At 35.9% G+C, this 20,308-nt stretch overlaps 2 protein-coding genes across 3 annotated transcripts in view; one reads left to right on the plus strand and one right to left on the minus strand.

Moving 5' to 3' along the window:
- Positions 1-13,986, plus strand: part of LOC110451428 (zinc finger protein Dzip1-like) — a 28,826-nt gene extending 14,840 nt beyond the window's left edge. For both annotated transcript variants that reach the window (XM_021499440.1, XM_021499441.1), the window contains exons 12-23: positions 436-538; positions 1,404-1,455; positions 2,334-2,463; positions 2,971-3,048; positions 3,608-3,713; positions 4,431-4,635; positions 4,992-5,237; positions 6,056-6,191; positions 6,790-6,852; positions 7,229-7,299; positions 9,045-9,130; positions 9,613-13,986. In XM_021499440.1, the coding sequence (XP_021355115.1) occupies positions 436-538; positions 1,404-1,455; positions 2,334-2,463; positions 2,971-3,048; positions 3,608-3,713; positions 4,431-4,635; positions 4,992-5,237; positions 6,056-6,191; positions 6,790-6,852; positions 7,229-7,299; positions 9,045-9,130; positions 9,613-9,713 (1,377 nt within the window). In that variant the 3' untranslated portion in view covers positions 9,714-13,986. The remainder of the gene's footprint in view (positions 1-435; positions 539-1,403; positions 1,456-2,333; positions 2,464-2,970; positions 3,049-3,607; positions 3,714-4,430; positions 4,636-4,991; positions 5,238-6,055; positions 6,192-6,789; positions 6,853-7,228; positions 7,300-9,044; positions 9,131-9,612) is intronic.
- Positions 13,987-14,112: 126 nt separating this feature from the next.
- Positions 14,113-20,062, minus strand: LOC110451429. Its single transcript, XM_021499442.1, has 2 exons — positions 19,790-20,062; positions 14,113-17,576 (listed from the first exon to the last, which is right to left on the minus strand). The coding sequence occupies exons 1-2, from the start codon at positions 19,866-19,868 to the stop codon at positions 15,517-15,519; spliced, it is 2,139 nt and encodes a 712-aa protein (XP_021355117.1). The 5' UTR covers positions 19,869-20,062; the 3' UTR covers positions 14,113-15,516.
- Between the last annotated feature and the right edge of the window lie 246 nt (positions 20,063-20,308).

Below are 20,308 nucleotides of genomic sequence, written 5' to 3' on the forward strand. Positions count from 1 at the left end.
GCCCTATCAGTCACACCCTAAGACAATTACTGATGACCATGTGATGTATACTTCAGTTTCCTACGTTCTGTCTATAGCCCTATCAGTCACACCCTATGACAATTACTGATCACAGTGTGATGTATACTTCAGTTTCCTACGTACTGTGTATTGCCCTATCAGTCACACCCTATGACAATTACTGATGACCATGTAATGTATACTTCAGTTTCCTACATACTGTCTATTGCCCTATCAGTCACACCCTAAGACATTACTGATGACCATGTGATGTATATTTCAGTTTCCTACATACTGTCTATCGCCCTATCAGTCACACCCTAAGACAATTACTGATGACCATGTGATGTATACTTCAGTTTCCTACATACTGTCTATAGACCTATCAGTCACACCCTATGACAATTACTGATGACCATGTGATGTATACTTCAGCAGGCAATAGCCCAGAGTGAGGTGACTCCTCTACGCCTTGGAAATTCTAGTCAAGGAAGGAGTATGATGATGCCAAGTGACGATGATGACGACGAAACCACAGGTAATACAAAACAACTGTACTAATGTTATTAATTTCTGTTTTATATGTACATGTAATATGAAACAGAACAATTACATACCATATATATTTATAAAACAATCTACTACAAGTTCCAATTTGATAAGCTGTGATATCTGGAACCAAAATGGCGGACCACAATGTCCAGTCTGGGCTTACGGCTTGTAAAACACAGGCTCATATATATCCGGTGATAAGTTCACCCCCCTACTTTTGACATGTTTTCATGCACAGTCCCCCTGGGCTTATCACCGGTAAAATACGGTAATAGTGTCTATGGGGAAAGGACAAAAATACATATACGTGTCACAGATCGATACATATGTATTAAAACATGTTCCGGAATCACAATCCTGAAATTTCATAGTTCATAGTTAAATTTTTGCTTTTTATAATAAAGAATATTTTTTGTGATTTTAATATAAATGTTTGAAAATTCATATTTAAAAAGAAATACTATGTATACATTAAGGGATTTTGATATTTTGAAATTTTAAAATAAATGGAAATATATACCCCAAGTTCTTCCTTGAATTTCACTTGAAAAGAAAGAAGCAAAGAAGACAGAAGTTACTTTCATAAAAATGCATTCACAAGGTATAAAGTAGTAAGTAAAGACCAAAGCTTTTTTTGAATTTAACCACAAATTTTCAAAAAGAAAGTTTATGGTGAAATTTGCTACCTGATTGAATTTCCTGTTCCGATATGTGTAAAGTTTATGGTGAAATTTGCTACCTGGTTGAATTTCCTGTTCCGATATGTGTAAAGTTTATGGTGAAATTTGCTACCTGGTTGAATTTCCTGTTCCGATATGTGTAACCTTTAAATCTAATTTTCTTTTCCCTAGAAATGGCCACAGCTTCACATAGCTTGACCCAGTCCCTACACAGTACCTACAGGTAAGCCTTTCTTATCAGGGTAAATTGAAATATTTACTCCATGTATGATGATAAACTTTATTTCATTAATAAAATTATGTACAACAAGTAAAAGTGCTTATAGAATGGGGACACTTGAGAAAGTTAATATTTAGATATAGGTGATTTTTTGTTTTTGTTTGTTTGTTGATTTTAGAACAATTAATACATGTAACAAGTTAAATCAACTTATCTTAATCACTCACAGATGTTAGCACTAGGGGGATCTTAATGCGGGAGGAAACAGGAGTGGTCTGGAAGGTGACCCCATACCTTTTTACATCAGATCGGTAAATCAAACCCCTGTCTTCTTGGTTTAAGGTGAATGCGCCACTTGACCACTAAGATATATGTGTTGATATTTCAGAATTCATTACATTCAAATGCCTCTCACCAAACTGCTCCCCCTCATCTGTTAGTACTCGAATGACAAATTTAAGATGCTACGAAAGAGGCTGGAAATATGTTTATTTCTTGCTTCTTTATTTGTATATGTCCATATATATAAAATCTGTGAATGTAAAATCTCATTGAAGTGCTCTAGATACATGATTAAATGCAGTTATGCTTGTGAACTATAATAATGAGGGGATTTTAAATGAAAGTAATAAATTGAATGTGGGTTGCATAATTATGGAGTTTAGTCTTGAGCTTGGTAGTGAAGCCACCACAAGTCCAGTTGTCCAACATTCCAGGCAGTGTTTTCGTAGACCAATTGACTTTTTTCTATACAAAAGCGTCCAATCAATCCAGTCATTACAAAATTCGGCCACTTTTGCTGGGAATTAAGGTGACTGGAATATCTAGGCTCCATGTTATATGGATTGTGAGCTGATGATATTGAAGTGATTACTTTTTAGGAGTGGGGAGCTCACATTGAGAACTACCCAGTTCCTGGAGGAACTGCGTAAGAACCCGACGCTGAAGGTGATGCGCGATGAACTGGCCTCTCTGTTACAGGACCACCTCCAGAAGATTGGTATTCCTCCTGTAAGTTCTCTACATAATCCATTACTGTCAGCTGTACACAACCCAGCTGTGTCAAACTCTACACAACGAAGTCCTATCATACTAAAAAAAATAAAAATTGTGGGAGACCTAAAAATAAATATTACTTTAAGGTAACACACCATGCCTGTAACATTTTAGTGAATGGTTGATTTTCACTTTCATTCTTTTGTTTTTGTTTCAAAAGGTATAGTCCTTTATAACAATATTTTTATACATATTGATCAGGTTTTAGTTTTACAACTTAAATAAATGCTCTTCTTCCCAGAAGTTATGAAATGTGTTTCGTATATTCTTAGAAAATAAAATATTGGAACAAAAAAATAAATAAAGATGCATATGAAAATAATGTATTTTTTTTTACAAAAATAAAAGGAAAAAAAAATGTGTAGTTGAGAAACAGTATTAAATAACATAAGAAGTCTAAATTCATGCATAGTATTATTACCTTTATAAAAAAATAAAATTGTCTAATTTTCTGTTTCCCAGGAGATGAGAGGCATTCCAAATGATGTTCTTCTGAGTAAAATGGGCCTTTTGAAAACCCGACGACAGGCTACAGTACAGGTGGGTACAATGGGATTGATCACTTATCAAAGGGAGGTAATTTACAAGGTCATCAATTAACAGACCTACAGTGCATTCAGTAATAGAAAAGCAACAACTTTGGGAATGTTGTGTAATGTAATGGTCATATTTCATTGTTGATTTAAGATACAGATCTTGTTTAATAGTACATGTAATGTAAACTAGTAGTTTAACATTTGAATTGTCTGAAGAATTTTCACTGGTAAATATTTTTTTTAAAAAGGACATAAATGATAGCATATGATGCCGTAGGTTCTTAAATAATTGTCACCAGTTATATATTGGATTTCAGAGAGTAAAAGGTTCACAAAAGTCCCTTCTCCCCCTATTTTTTTTTTAATTATTCATCAAATGAAGATGAATCAATTAACATAACAGGTTTATTGTGTTTATGTACTGAAAGTTTGTCACATATCTCAAAATTTTTATTTCAAAATTTTACCCTTCCATGATCATTTGTTAAAAGTAAGAATGATTAGTTTTGCCTGAAATGTAGCTATCACATTACCAATCTACTTTTTTTCTGTTTGACCTGCAGAAATATCCAATCTTTCCCGAGTTTCGACGACAGTGTAATGCCTATGCAGAACAGCAGGCAAAAGAAAGGCTGAAGGAAATGAAGCGTTCTCCTGTCACATCTCCAGGTGAGAGTCCTCAGGAAATCTGTGTCAGTTTTTTTTATATAAAAAGTTGGTATACACAATGCTAAAATCATGGTGAATGTTTTAGTTCAGAGATTCTAAAGTAGGGCTAAATTGAATATAATGTTTTGAATTACATACCTGGTGAACCTTGCTATAGCTGTACAGCCAGCTTCTATGCCGTACAATATATGGTCCTGTATTTCACGCTGTGATAATGCGTGATATTGTATTACCCCAGGACCCCAGTAGTATAACTCTTTTTTGACTGGAATTCATTGGTTGTTATCCACTGATTAAATTGACACATTAAAACAACATTTTAGGCTATTTCGTTTATATAAATATAAAGTATATTTATTTTACAACAATTATGAAACAAGTTATATAACTTATATCAATTACTCTTGTTGGCCGGGATGTTAACGCTCAGGGGGTCTTAATGTGAGAGGAAACCAGAGTACCTGGAGAAAACCCACATAGTAAGGCAGGTGACCCCATACCTTTTCACGTCTGATCATGGACCCGAACCAGGCCACCTTGATAAAAGGCTAGTCCACGTTATCCACTGCGCCACAGGATCACCCATAATTTTATTTTATTTTACTTTATTGTAGTATGATATCATTGATGCAGAGGGTAAAGATGTGAATAGTTATCTTTAAATTTAAGTTGTATACATTTTCACTGTGTTTTAAAATCTGCACCGTTTTATTACAGCTGGATCAAGGACCACAAGCCCCCAGAGACAACAAGGCCTCAGCCCACCTAGCCAGTCTGGAGGTCCCCGCAGGACACCACAATCACCTGGAAAAGGCAACCCTTCTCGACCCGGTCAACCCCCTGTCCCCAAACCCCAACCGAGGGTACCGAGCCCACAGCGCACCATGCAGTCAACTGGAACAACTAGTGGGGGACGCACTGGGTATGTCTCATCCTTCACAACATGACAACTTCACAAATTTTCTAAAGCATGAATTCTTCTAAATAGAACACTGCAATGATATTTGAAAATGTTTTGCAGGTAATGATAACTTCTAAACAAGTAGAAGTAGTAAATTTATTCCCATTCAACATTGCTTGATTTTATTGAGAAAAAGCATTATCGTAATGTTTCATGAATCAAAGTTTGAAAATAACATCACTGTGACCTGGGACATAGTAAAAAAATGACTTCCCACAATACGATAGTCTTAAAATGCATTTAAATGTAATTGAAATATAATTGGAAGTGTTATGTTTAAAATAATATTTATACCCTGAATCGGTTTTACCCGACAGATCCAGTGTAGACTGGACCAGCACACAATGGGATTCAGACGATGACGATGAGGAAAGTGAAGACGAGCCAGCCTTTCAACATGTACGACAAATTCAATCAGGTCCTCGTCAAATCTCTCCAACGCCAAAACCCAGGATGTCACCCCACCGAACAGCGCCAGTGGGTCGCACTGCTGGCCCGCAGGTTAAAACTGTAATTTCCAAACCTTTACATGATGAGGAGGATGACTGGGATGATGATGAAAGGTACTTATTATTTAGGTTGTCAGTGGTTTTAGGACACATATGTTTGAGTCCTTAAAGACCATGGTTTCCCTGTGGGACTTGCCCACATTTTGAGAGGCCACAATGTCTTTAAGTAATGAGATTCATCAACATTTTGAACACTGATTTACAATAACTAATCAAGTAGAGATTTCATTTCAAAATAAATTAATTTCCTGGCTTTTACATACTTCAAACAAAAATTTGAAATTGTTGAAATTAAGGTCACCTAGCATACAGCATAAAGCCATAAGCTTTCACATTTTCATCTTCTCAGGAACTTTCGATATGCTATTTGAAACCTGATGTAAGATTCTTTGATGACAAACAAACTTATAGGGGATGGTTAATAATTTAGACATGTCCACCATGCTCTTCAAGTATTAATTTTTGGTGAGCAGGGCTAGCATTAACGATCGCCAAGTTGCCAAATGGTGGCAGTTTTTCAGATTTGGCGACAAGTTTAGCTCGGCAATATTTTTTTTGGTGACACAATATTTATCTACTAAAATGATTAAAATCGGTAATATGTGGTCATGACTGCTGATTTGGTGACAAACACCAGACTGGTACTGTCGGTACTGAATATTTCTCACTGGTTCCCCCACACATACTTTGCCTGTGGATTAAGTTTGTCATCAAACAAATAATGACAAATCTGAATTAAATGGCACTAATGGGGAGCAAACACTGGTCTCATCTATTACAGTTGATTGGGAAGTAAGATTTGTGGCATTTGTGCTGTAAGACTAACTTGAACATTGAAAAGGCATGTAATTTGTGTGTGTTTTTTCCTTAAGTGAAATGGACCAGGGAGGATTTGGTAAGCCAGCCATTCAGAGGTCTAGCAGTGTGCCTTCCAGAGGACTATCCAATGTACAACCCAAGGGTCAAAAGGTCGCAGAGCTGTCCCGCTCTATTGAATTCCAGTTAGCTGTAAGTTGTACAGGTCCTCTGTGTTATTCTTGTTATAATTGTATTGTGTATAAACCAATTATCCCTATGTTAAATGTGATAATATTGTCTCAACAGGTCTGATAGGAATGAATTAATTCCCGACTTTTACTTAAAGGATTGTTGCAAATAAAAAAATGTTTGTTTTATATATACATAAAAATTACTTTTTTATACTCTTTATATATTACAATTCACTATTTTCAAAACCAAGGGGATGATAGCCATTGATACAGTGTGATAAATCATATCATTTTATTTCATTTACTGTTTTAACTCATGTTATCCCTAAAGATACATTTGAACTCTTCCAATTCAAAGGTTGGAATAGTTCATTATGAAATCAGGGGTGAATGAGTTAAGTCAGGTTTGATGGGTTTGCTGTTGCTATGTTAAATATATCAATTGTAAGGGCAAAATTTAGAAAGTTACCATACATCCTAAAAAAGAATAATTAAATACTAGGACTGATTTCTGTCTAAATATCACTGCAGGTAATGCATATTGGATTATTTTCTGTAAACAAATGCATTTATTCATTAATTTTGAAGACTTCTTTAATTTATGTTTGCTGATGTAGGGGAGGAAAGCAGCAAAACCTGCAGGAGGAGTTGATATGATGGCTCGAGGAAAGAACGCAGAGGTAATTATTACTGCTATCATGACACACACTTGTCACTATATTAACTGATTCACCCCTGAAAGTTTGTAATGAACTATTCCAATCTTTGAACTGGAAGAGTTCAAATGTGTCTTCAGGGGTGAATAGGTAAGTTAATACAAAATCTGTGCTGGAAACTTCAACAACTTACCAGTTTACTGATTTAAATCAAGTGTAATTATTAGTTTGCAGTATATGTGAAGTTATGTGTTAGTTTAAATCAACAGTAATAATCCAATGATTTTCTTTGGTACATTTCACAATAATTTAAATTGATTTTCAATAATTGTACTTTGGAACAGTGTTGAAACAAAATGGTGAAATAATAGCTTGATTTAAATCATTTTATAATTTTCAGGAGGAATCTGACAGTAACTGGGATGTGTCCTCAGTTGAAGAGGACATTTCACCTACTAGATCTGCTCCCAAGTAAGTAAAATATTGGTCACCCTCACAAAGTAAAGCTGCTCCCAAGTAAGTCAAATATTGGTCACCCTCACAAAGTAAAGCTGCTCCCAAGCAAGTCAAATATTGGTCTACTCACAAAGTGAAGCTGCTCCCAAGTAAGTCAAATATTGGTCTACTCACAAAGTAAAGCTGCTCCCAAGTAAGTCAAATATTGGTCTACTCACAAAGTAAAGCTGCTCTCAAGCAAGAAAAATATTGGTCTACTCACAAAGTAAAATATTGGTCACCCTCACAAAATAAAGCTGCTCTCAAGTAAGTAAAATACTGGTCTACTCACAAAGTAAAGCTGCTCCCAAGTAAGTAAAATAATGGTCACCCTCAAAAAGTAAAGCTGCTCTCAAGTAAGTAAAATATTGGTCTTCCTCACAAAGTAAAGCTGCTCCCAAGTAAGTCAAATATTGGTCTACTCACAAAGTAAAGCTGCTCCCAAGTAAGTAAAATAATGGTCACCCTCAAAAAGTAAAGCTGCTCTCAAGTAAGTCAAATATTGGTCACCCTCACAAAGTAAAGCTGCTCTCAAGTATGTAAAATATTGGTCTACTCACAAAGTAAAGCTGCTCCAAAGTAAGTAAAATATTGGTCTACTCACAAAGTAAAATATTGGTCACCCTCACAAAATAAAGCTGCTCTCAAGTAAGTAAAATACTGGTCTACTCACAAAGTAAAGCTGCTCTCAAGTAAGAAAAATATTGGTCTACTCACAAAGTAAAGCTGCTCCAAAGTAAGTAAAATATTGGTCTACTCACAAAGTAAAATATTGGTCACCCTCACAAAATAAAGCTGCTCTCAAGTAAGTAAAATACTGGTCTACTCACAAAGTAAAGCTGCTCTCAAGCAAGAAAAATATTGGTCTACTCACAAAGTAAAGCTGCTCTCAAGCAAGAAAAATATTGGTCTACTCACAAAGTAAAGCTGCTCCCAAGTATGTAAAATATTGCTCACCCTCACAAAGTAAAGCTGCTCCCAAGCAAGTCAAATATTGGTCTACTCACAAAGTAAAGCTGCTCCCAAGTATGTAAAATAATGGTCACCCTCAAAAAGTAAAGCTGCTCTCAAGTAAGTCAAATATTGGTCACCCTCACAAAGTAAAGCTGCTCCCAAGCAAGTCAAATATTGGTCTACTCACAAAGTGAAGCTGCTCCCAAGTAAGTCAAATATTGGTCACCCTCACAAAGTAAAGCTGCTCTCAAGTAAGTCAAATATTGGTCTACTCACAAAGTAAAGCTGCTCTCAAGTAAGAAAAATATTGGTCTACTCACAAAGTAAAGCTGCTCCCAAGTAAGTAAAATATTGGTCACCCTCACAAAGTAAAGCTGGTCCCAAGTAAGTCAAATATTGGTCTACTCACAAAGTAAAGCTGCTCCAAAGTAAGTCAAATATTGGTCTACTCACAACGGAAAGGTGCTGAAGTCAGTCAAAGGTTGTATATCATACAGTCCAAGATTTGCTACATACATACATGACTTATAACGTGAACCCAATTAACTAATGTGATATTGATATTTAGAATCAGAACTTATTTAGTTTATGCAATGCTGTAGGTTGGGTTTTTGATACCACTAAAGCCAAAAACAAGGTTTTATTAAAAGATTTTAGAGCTATATAGTGAATTCAAAATGTCTTAAAATCAATTTGTGTGTATTTTGTCTAAGTATGTACATACGTAGTGTAGTTAAGTTAACTGTGAACCTAATTTTCCTCAACAGGAAAGCTCCTACGCCAGTAAGAGGAAGCCATGCCTCGGACACTACCAACACTTACGGAACCAGTGTTTGGGGATCCTCATCTAAAGGTAGGACATACTAGGCAATTCATAGGGTAATATACAAAAACTAAGTCGGAGAATGAGCAAAACCTGTGCATAATTAATTAGCATTAGTCTACTGCACTTTGATTGGTCAGCATTTACACATTGGTTTCTGCAAGATAAGATAATTGTTCATTTTTGAAGAAACTTGGTAAGCACATTCAATATACAAAGAGGGAGGGCAAAACTCCAAGCTGAACTAATTTGTGTACTGCAGTCTGATTGGTCAATGGTTTCCACACAATAACTTTGTGAAAAAATTACTATGATGGATTCTGATAAAACTTGGTCAATATTTACATTATATAAAGACAAAGGCAAAGTTTGAAATTGAACAAGATCTGTGTATGTCATTAAAGGGTCATGCATTTTCCTCCTGAGATACATTTGTTATGATTGACTGCAAAACTAGCAATCTGTATATAAAAGTGTAGATGTGTAAGTCTTGATATTGTATTCTTCTGCAGGTGCCAGTACTGTGCCTGCAGGGTCTGCTGCAGGCAGGGGATCGTTCGTCAGTGTGACGGATGTGAGTTCGGACGACGAGCTAGACCTGGACAACATATAGACTTGAGATCACCTTACTTGCCATTTCAATTTCCTCATGCATATCCACAACTAGCACCTCTCCATGGCCAGCAGAGCCATACCGATTCAAGTCTGTGAAATAATCATGTTCTGTGTCTTCCTGATGCGTGAGTCTAGACACCAAATAGCAAGGGATGGACAAACCCCCTGCACTGAGAAACTACAATTTTTGGTACGGGGACGAACACCCTTCCTACACAGAGAAACTAGAACATATTGGTACCTCAAGTTCAGCAGGAGAACTTACATTAAGACAGTTATACACTTTGCCTTCATTTTTAACCCTTTCAGCCCTAGGTAACATTAGTAGACTCTACCATACATTTATCTGGATGAGTCCATTATGGTCTACAGTGGTGAAAAGGTTCAATGTCTGTGAGATTAGTTTGTGCTAAAGAATACCGTCCAGTATACCTTGTTTGACGAGAGAATTGCCACCTGATTATGGCTCGTTAACTTATAATAGCTGCTTTTGAGACTAAGCAGGTATTTCTTCATTACTTAAACACTTTTGGGTATCCCACATAAAGATGAGCTCTAGATACATCAGAGTGTATATGTTTACATTCATTTTGATATATTTTAAGCAAATGGCCAAAAGTACATAATTATAAGTAGCACTTCAGTTTTTGTGAAAAAACATATAACAGCTCTATGCTCTAGAACTGTATTGTCTGTAATTTATATTGGCAGCAATGACAGTTAAGTCTATCGTTTAACTCTTTTATGGCGTCAGGCATGAGTTACAATTGCCTTTATTTATTTTTGCTGTAAATTTTGTAAGCAAGGCCATTCACTTGCAATTACAGCAGAAATATTGTAATGACCTTTTCAACATGTTTTTCCTGTGCTGTCGTCATTACAAATACAATTGTAAATATATCACACTATATTTAGATAGCAGCTCTAGAAAGCACAAGATATTATGTAAAATGTGTTAGACATTTCAAACATATCAGTGAATGTAATATTATGCATGTAAATTATTCATGTTGTGTCACAAAAATATGCCCCAATGAAATTTCAATTATGTTAAAAAAAAAAGAATTCACTATGTTTTTTTGTTGAATATAACTTTATACACATAAAGTTTTCAAAAGCATGCCTTTATTTCATAAACTTAATAAACTTAATTTATTCAATCTATTTATATCACATAAAGTGCATTGGCCAAGATAGTGCTTTTGACATTTGCCAATTTAAATGTAAAGAATGTGATATAGTTACCACCGGTATATTTTACAATAAGCCTTAGTTCACAATTAACTGAATTTGATAGATTGTAATAATACATTTTCAGATGTTTTCAAAATTATGGTCATTTAGTGATCATTTGATGATATAATTTGCATGGTGAAGAAATTTAGATGAAAGTAGTTTGTGCATTACAATAAAAACAAACTAACAAACATATCTTTTGATGCTGTGAACGTTTTACAAGGTTTTACAAGGTTTAATGATGATACATGGTTTTGGATGTTGTATGCATTTTTGAAATAGTTCCTTCCAATTTTGTGAATTTTCACATTCAGACATAACCTTATACATAACAACAGATTTTCAGAAGATACATTCAGTTTAAATATATCTACATTATTTTAACGTACTCGACTGTTATCACTCCGTCCTGTGGTTTAACGTACCAGTACATATCAGTCGGCGTGATTACTTACTACAATAACAACAGGAATGATCAGTTAAGGTCTCCGTGTATACAACTTAGCATTAGGGCTGCAACGATACCCATATCTAACGAGACAATACATATCACAGTACGATGCTTACAATACGATAGGTATTGCGATACAAATATCGGCTTAATTAAAAGGTCAACTTCATAATGATTGAGTGCAGGATATTATCGAGCTTTGACAACGACTCCAATATTGAATACTATCTATGTAATTTGTTAACATTCTAGTAGTTTTGGGTATGACTGCACTGTTGACCGCATCTTTACTGAAGGATCAAAAAATAAGAATCAACTTTTTTAGTGTTTGATCAAATCTGATTGGAATTGAAATACTGTGAGTGTATCGCATTACAGGCAAACAAACAACTTGATACGATACACAAAAAAGTATCGCAATATGATATGATACAATATATATCATTGCAGCCCTACTTAACATGGATTTTGTGATAATAAGAATGATATTTTTAAAATGAATAAGCTAGATTTGTACATAATCTACTTTTCATGTAAGCAGATATTTTGTTATCTTTAAATATATGTGATGTTTTTTTCAGCACAAATGTTGTGAAATTCGGATTTAATTTTTTTCGTGCCGGAAGTTTTTTAAGTGTTGTAAAGTTAAATTAAAAAAAGATGCTCCGAAACTTTTAAATGTTGTGACTTATTGCAGAATTTATTTTGTTAGTGCCTCTTGTGAATGCTCTGATATTAGTTGATTCCCTCCATATATACAGTGTATAGTGTTAGTTTGTCAGCTGTGAAAAAGTGTTGCATGAAATTCAATACTGTACGTCATTTTTGGTCAGTTCTACAGATTTCAGATCTAATGGCATTGCTTATTGTTAGATTGAATTCCTACTAATTTTGCGACTTTGTATTTTTGCAGGAAACATGCAGTTCAGAAACAAGCATACATGATATTTATTTCATTTGAACTATATGCTTAATTTGAATAATAGATGAATATTATTTTCTGTAAGGTTAAATAAAATATTCTAAAAATAGTAAATATAAGAATGAAAATGATTTCAATTGGAGTTTATAAACTGTCATTATAGGTATACCGAATGAAAATGACAAATTCAATGAAGTATGCTGAATGAAACCATTTTGACCTGAACGAAAAATCTTATCACAATGTACATACTTTGCAAATGCAGAAACTGTTGCAGATTTTCAGCTGATACTGCTCAGAATGTAAAGTTTTCCCCCCTGATAATACTGCGTAACCTCAGTAAATAACCTGGGGTTTGAAACTACAATATATACATTTACAAATGTTTATTATTCAGAATCTATGCAAGCGAAAACAAAGGTAATCTTGAAACTATGACAGACTAATCGTCAGCAAGTTATTGATAAGAATGTGTTAAAGAATTGTTACTCTATATAACTTTTGAAATAATTTTTACTCCGTTAAGTATGTGAACCAGTATGCAACGTACAATGTACAGCTTGTATATGTATAAAATACCTTTATATGCTACTTGACAGAATCTCGAAACTTTTGTTGCCTTCACCTACTCGCCATTTGTCCGTCCAAACATCAATGAGTTAGGTTTTTATTCTTTTTATGTTTTAAGATGTCTGATATTTCATTGTAATTGTGATACATATTTGCCTTTTAACCGTTGTCTGATGTACCTTATTTGTATTTCATTACTTGTACATAAATTGTTCACTGTTAATATCTGAACTGCTATTGTTATACATTTTCTACATATCATGTTTTAATTTTTGAAAATATGATTCTAAAGGTTAATGTTGGTTACTCAGTTCCGTGTTTTATCCAACTTTGCAGATTTTAATTCTGTTGGTGATTTCTGTGCCTTGTTTAACTTTATGGTTGTTAGATTAATACTGAGATTGTTTTAGCCAGTATCATTCTGTAACACAACAACGTCACACTGTTGTTTAACATCATCTGATAACATATTCTGACAATCTGGTTGGAATCCTCAATACTCCAGGGGTTATGCTTATTTACGTTCTCTGCAGCCCTGGAATATGTCATGACAAAATTGAAGGCTCAGTGAGTGTGCGCTATGTTGTGAATGAGACAAGACAAGTTTGATCCTTCGATGTACATCAGAAGAATCTTGTGGTGGCGTAACGATAAAAATTGACTGACTTTGAAGTCGGGTGTCGCTCTGTCATCTTCAAAGGACAGGTATCAGCCTAGCGATTGGTCAGGGTTTTTTTGTTACCCGAGATCAATCAAAAAGATCTATTTGTGCCTTCAGATTTGCTATGACATATTCAAGGGGTGCTGAGAGCGAAAGTGAGTGTAACCCCAGGAATATCAGGAATATATGCTTGGCTGGTGAAGCAAGAAGTCAGGAGCATTCTGTAAGGCTGTGTCAGAAATTGAATAATTATTTTACACCAAACAACCCACATATAGTCAACCTCTAGTATAATGGTAATGTCTAAAAATCTCTTAGAGGAAACTTACAACTCTGATTTTGAATGAAAAACACTTTTCCTGTGTAAAAATGTTTTGCTAATGAGAAGCAAGATCATGCTCTCCTGCATACCTAACTTAAATTTTTAAACCGTTGGAAAATGTTACTTATTTTTAATGCTTGTTGCATATGAAATTGTTTTGACTTCTTGGGTATAAATTCAATATAAGAGGAATACTTGCAATTGAAAAGTAGAATTTATTTGACCTTAGAAAATATCTCTCTTCCCTTAAATTTTGTGTGACTCCATGTCAGACTTCAACCTCGTCACATTGTGCTTCTTTTTATATTAGTTTTAGCTTTTCTTTATGATATTGATATTGATAAGATTATCAAATGGTAATTTTGAATGCTAGGGTACCCCATAGACTAATGCATGACCTATTAAAATGAAATTGAATTAAGTCACAAATTCATCACTTTACATATATACATGTATATATATTCATCAATTGTATATTATACCATACATTTATACATAAGATTATTGATTTGTTAATAAAATTATTAGCAAATGTATCTGACTAAGTGTTGCTATGTGTCTTTATCATGCTACCGGTAATATAACATGCCTTGAATTTGTAGCACCAATTTTAACAAACCTCCCGCAAGAATGCCACGTGTAAGAAGCCTGCAAGAGTGCCAACTGTAACAATCCCGTACACTCTTTAAGTGTTAATTGTAACAATGCTTGGAGAGTGCCACTTGTATCAATCATGTAAGAATGTCACTTGTATCAAGCTTGTGAGAGTGCCACCTGTAGCTAGCTTCTTCGAGAGCCACTTGTAGCAAGCTCGTGAGAGTGCCACTTGTAGCTAGCTTCTTCGAGAGCCACTTGTATCAAGCTTGTGAGAGTGCCACTTGTAACAAGCTTTTGAGGGTGCCACTTGTAGCTAGCTTCTTTGAGAGCCGCTTGTAGCTAGCTTCTTTGAGAGCCGCTTGTAGCAAGCTTGTGAGAGTGCCGCTTGTAGCAAGCTTGTGAGAGTGCCACTTGTAGCTAGCTTCCTTGAGTGCCACTTATAGCTATCTTCTTCGAGGGCCACTTGTATCAAGCTTGTGAGAGTGCCACTTTTAACAAGACTTATAGAGAGCCACTTGTAGCAAGTTTGTGAGAGTGCCACTTGTACCTAGTTTTTTTGAGAGCCACTTGTAGCAAGTTTGTGAGAGTGCCACTTGTATCAAGCTCGTGAGAGTGTCACATGTAACAAGTTAGTGAGAGAACCACCTATATCAATCACGTGAGAATGTCACTTTGAGCAAGTATTTGAGATTGCGACTTGCAACAAACAAGCTCGTTAGAGCGCCACTTGTAACAAGCTTCTTAGAGTGCCCTTTGCAAGAAGCCTGTTATAATGTCACTATTAAGCGAGATTAAAAGTAACAACTGTATCAAGCGTTCTACAAGATTTTCACTTCTAATAAAGCCTCCACAAGCGACACCTGTAACATGTTTGAAATGCAAAGTTACTGCCTTCTGTTAACATATACAATCGAAAGCGCCTTAATTTTAGTAGATATTGTTTTTATAAAACAAAATAATAAATTGTGTAAATAATATAAAATATCGAGATTATTATTCACAGCAAATGTATTCATTTACAAAACGCGGATGGTTTAAGACTTTATAAATCATCGGAAGATTTTCCCTCTTTAAAAACTTTGTGGCGCTCGCTGATTGGCCCCGTGCTACCAATCAATTCAAGGTTATGTGTTGCGTCGTCACCCAGGTGTTCATGACCAGAGGTTTTCTCCATGTGATCCAAAGCCTCCTTCTCGGTAATCCCAGTAATCTTCTTGGGATCGATTTCACGTGCCCTTTTGAGATAGCGCCTTTTCATTGACTCAATATCAGACAAAATATTATCCGAGATATCGTCAAGTTCGGCATCAACTTTCTTGGCATTGTTCTTTTTCCATTGATCATAGTCCTCAAGATCCTGAAGGATTGACTCCAACCCTACGGATTTCAAGATGTCTTCATCGATGTTAAGATTCCGTATTGCGTATTTGTCCATCTTGAATGGTCTTTGTCTACTCGTGTGTTCATGCACGTGCCCAGTTTCTTTATCTCCGTGCATCAACATACCGTGAAGGTCATCTGAATTAGGTCCAATCTTTCCAGTCAGCTGGTCATGTCCGTTATTGTCATTGGAGTGTGACGTGTCGCCATCTTTATGCATCATTTTATGCATCATATCCTCCAGGTCCACAGGTCCATCAGCTTTTTCGGAACCTAAATCCCCATCTTTTTCGTGTTCATGTGATATGTCTCCATCTTTGTGCATCAGACGATGCATCATATCATCCATGTCAGCCACCGTTCCTTTGATAGATTGTGAATCATGCTTTTTGTCGCCATTTTTCTCGTCATCATGAGAAATGTCCCCATCCGCATGCATGAGTTTATGCATCATGTCGTTTAGGTCGGCTGGACCTTTATCGACGTCGGTATCGTGTTCTTTTTCATGATCATGTGATATGTCTCCATCTTTGTGCATCAGACGATGCATCATATCATCCATGTCAGCCACCGTTCCTTTGATAGATTGTGAATCATGCTTTTTGTCGCCATTTTTCTCGTCATCATGAGAAATGTCCCCATCCGCATGCATGAGTTTATGCATCATGTCGTTTAGGTCGGCTGGACCTTTATCGACGTCGGTATCGTGTTCTTTTTCATGATCATGTGATATGTCTCCATCTTTGTGCATCAGACGATGCATCATATCATCCATGTCAGCCACCGTTCCTTTGATAGATTGTGAATCATGCTTTTTGTCGCCATTTTTCTCGTCATCATGAGAAATGTCCCCATCCGCATGCATGAGTTTATGCATCATGTCGTTTAGGTCGGCTGGACCTTTATCGACGTCGGTATCGTGTTCTTTTTCATGATCATGTGATATGTCTCCATCTTTGTGCATCAGACGATGCATCATATCATCCATGTCAGCCACCGTTCCTTTGATAGATTGTGAATCATGCTTTTTGTCGCCATTTTTCTCGTCATCATGAGAAATGTCCCCATCCGCATGCATGAGTTTATGCATCATGTCGTTTAGGTCGGCTGGACCTTTATCGACGTCGGTATCGTGTTCTTTTTCATGATCATGTGATATGTCTCCATCTTTATGCATGAGTTTGTGCATCATGTCGTCAAGATCCTCTGGTCCCTTTACAGCGGCCTGTCCGCCATCTTTCTCGTGGTCATGTGTTGTGTTGCCATCGATATGCATGAGTTTGTGCATCATGTTGTCCAGGTCATCAGGTCCTTTAGGAACATTTGAACCCTGACCTTCATCTTGTTTGAGTTTTTGGTGATCTTTCTTGTGGTCAATCCCTGGTTCGTCATCGCCATGCATCAGCACTCCATGCATGTAATCTTCGATGTCTTGAGGAAGGTTGATTTTGGTAGGATTTTCAGGCTTTACTTCGGCAGTGTCTTTGTGCTCATGTGCGATATTCGTTTCGTCATCACCGTGCATTAAAACGCCATGGAACATTTCCTCTGCGTCAGAAGGTCCTACCTTGACCTTTGCGCCTGCTGCTAGATTGGATCTGAACTTAAGGTATGCATCCTCCGCTTCGTGTGTCTCTCCTTTGTTTTTGTCACCGTGCATAAGAATCCCATGTAAACACGCCATCGGATCGGCAGCATCCGCACACGGGCCAGCCAGCTGTTCTATATAAATACACAAGAACAACCATACCATTAAGATTAGCAATAACAGATCAATACAATATACCTGATGTAAACTTTACGTATATGCAAAATACACTTTACCTGGTTAATATTAAATGTATTTCAGTAAGCAATATGATTATATTCGCGTTAATTCCTGAGGAGGATTCACTACTGTTAAATCATATTCCTAAAAAACATCAGGAACATGAGACATTTGATCATAATAGAAAATCACATCTCAAGAAATCCCAAGAAACATGTTCTCTACCGAAAACTTTGTGTAGAAGAAGGTTTATGAAAAATAGATTTCCACATTAAAAACCCCTATGAGAAACCAAAAGACATTCTCTACAGTAAATGTGTATAACACATCTCAGGGTCATAAGAAATAAATCTCTACAGTAAAACATGTATATAACAATTCTCCGGGACAAAATAAATTTACCTCTACAGTAAAACATGTTATTTACAAATCTTAGACCAATTAGAAATTAAATATCTAAACTACAGTAAAACATATCTATAAGAACCACAAAGATATATTAAGTACAATAAATCATGTTTATTTAATCTCTACAGTAAAATAGCTCTATGAGAACCTCGGAGACATTCTCTACAGTAAAACAGCTCTATGAGAACCTCGGAGACTTTCTCTATAGTAAAACAGCTCTATGAGAACCTCGGAGACTTTCTCTACAGTAAAACAGCTCTATGAGAACCTCGGAGACTTTCTCTACAGTAAAATAGCTCTATGAGGACATTGGAGACCTTCTCTACAGTAAAAACAGCTCTATGAGAACATCGGAGACTTTCTCTACAGTAAAACAGCTCTATGAGAACCTCGGAGACATTCTCTATAGTAAAACAGCTCTATGGGAATATTGGAGACTTTCTCTTCAGTAAAACAGCTCTATGAGAATCTCGGAGACTTTCTCTATAGTAAAACAGCTCTATGAGAACCTCGGAGACTTTCTCTACAGTAAAACAGCTCTATAAGAACATTGGAGACATTCTTCACAGTAAAAAGGCTCTATGGGAACATTGGAGACTTTCTGTACAGTAAAACAGCTCTATGAGAACCTCGGAGACATTCTCTACAGTAAAACAGCTCTATGAGAAACTCGGAGACTTTCTCTACAGTAAAACAGCTCTATGAGAAACTCGGAGACATTCTCTACAGTAAAACAGCTCTATGCGAACCTCTGAGACTTTCTCTACAGTACATCGATCATGTTCGTAACAGATCTCAGGGTCGTGGGAAATTAAACAGTAAAAACATCTATGAGAACTCTTGAGATATATTCTCTATAGTAAATAATGTTTATAACAAACCGCATGGCGAAAAGAATAAAAATATTAACAGTTAAAAGATGCTTTTAAAGATTACCCGAATCATATTATCTACAGAAGAACATTCATAACAAATTCCTTATTTAACATAAGAAAATGTTTTTCATCGTTAGAACAGCCCGAGTTTCCTCTGGCCCTAACACCAGACTTATATCCAGACATCTATATGTCAAAATGTCTAAGTCTGTTGTTAGGGCCAGAGGAAACTCGGGCTTCCCTTAGAAGTGCAGCGGAAATAAGGTTTCTATTGTGTAATACAGTTATAAAGAGAAGTTAAAGTAATATATAGTGTAAATATCTTCTGTACAATATACAAATTAAATAACTCCAGGAAACGTAAAGATGTTACACAAGTAAAACATATTTATAACAAATCCAAAATGATACAAATATGTGATATCTACTGTAAAATACGGGCATAAAACAGGAAGGGGTGGGGTCAACGTTTGTATCTACAACAACGCATTGTTATCATAAACACCAGGGGACGTGCTATCTGTAATGTAGCCATCTTATAACAAACGTTTGGGGACTTACGAAATTAGTTATCTAAATCAAAAACGTTTAAAATAAACCCCAGAAGATCAGGAGGAACAGAGGAACAAGCTATTCATCTCCAATATAAATGTAGGGACTTTGTAGGTACGATGAGCTAATATTTCGAACGGTTAAACACATACGAATACAAACGTCTCGTTCGTATTAATGTGCCAATCAGTAAAATTAAATGTGAATAAAACAATCGCTACATTAATAAAATTCACGAAGAACCAAATCAACAACTTTATCTGCATGATTCTATGTGATCATATATATTGAACCTTTGTTATTTTTACATGTTCAAAGTTAAATATACATACTGTCTATGGTAGGTTTCCCATGGACTGACCACTCCAGTATAACTATAGCCACAGTCCCTCTGAACCACTCCAACCACATTGTCACCGGCCTAAAATCCTTATATGTATCTGTGATTTTGTACAATTAATGTCAACAAAATGTGTATATCAATGTATCACGGTCCACCAAGTTTTACCTCACTTCTATATTATCACGCTTAGATATAATGATATAAATGCCGATGTTTACGTTAGAAGTGCACACGTGTTGTTGTCGACGTGTGTCAGAGCCTCGTCATCCCCAAATATCGACAAATCTGACGTCTGACAAAGAAAGAAGGGATGATCAAGACCTTGCAGCTGTTACGTTGCATCGATCACTGAACCGCTCATGGTTTGTATAACTATTTTCTGTGAAGCTCAGTTTTAATTTACAGTGGGTCAACACAGGTAAGATGCGAACGAAACAGAAGTATAGGACTTATTTTAAACGTCTATTTAACGCTTATAGGACGTTGTGACCGATATAAAATCATCTTT

This window comes from Mizuhopecten yessoensis, unplaced genomic scaffold, assembly GCF_002113885.1.
Source record: "Mizuhopecten yessoensis strain PY_sf001 unplaced genomic scaffold, ASM211388v2 scaffold6015, whole genome shotgun sequence".
NCBI classification, from domain to species: domain Eukaryota; kingdom Metazoa; phylum Mollusca; class Bivalvia; order Pectinida; family Pectinidae; genus Mizuhopecten; species Mizuhopecten yessoensis.

Bases quoted from the DNA above. Each gene is read 5' to 3' on its own strand.
- LOC110451429 (XM_021499442.1), bottom strand. From the start codon at position 19,868: ATGTGGTTGGAGTGGTTCAGAGGGACTGTGGCTATAGTTATACTGGAG. The intron at 17,577-19,789 runs GTATGTATATTT...GTATTTATATAG, and splicing joins TGGGAAACCTACCATAGACA to AACAGCTGGCTGGCCCGTGT.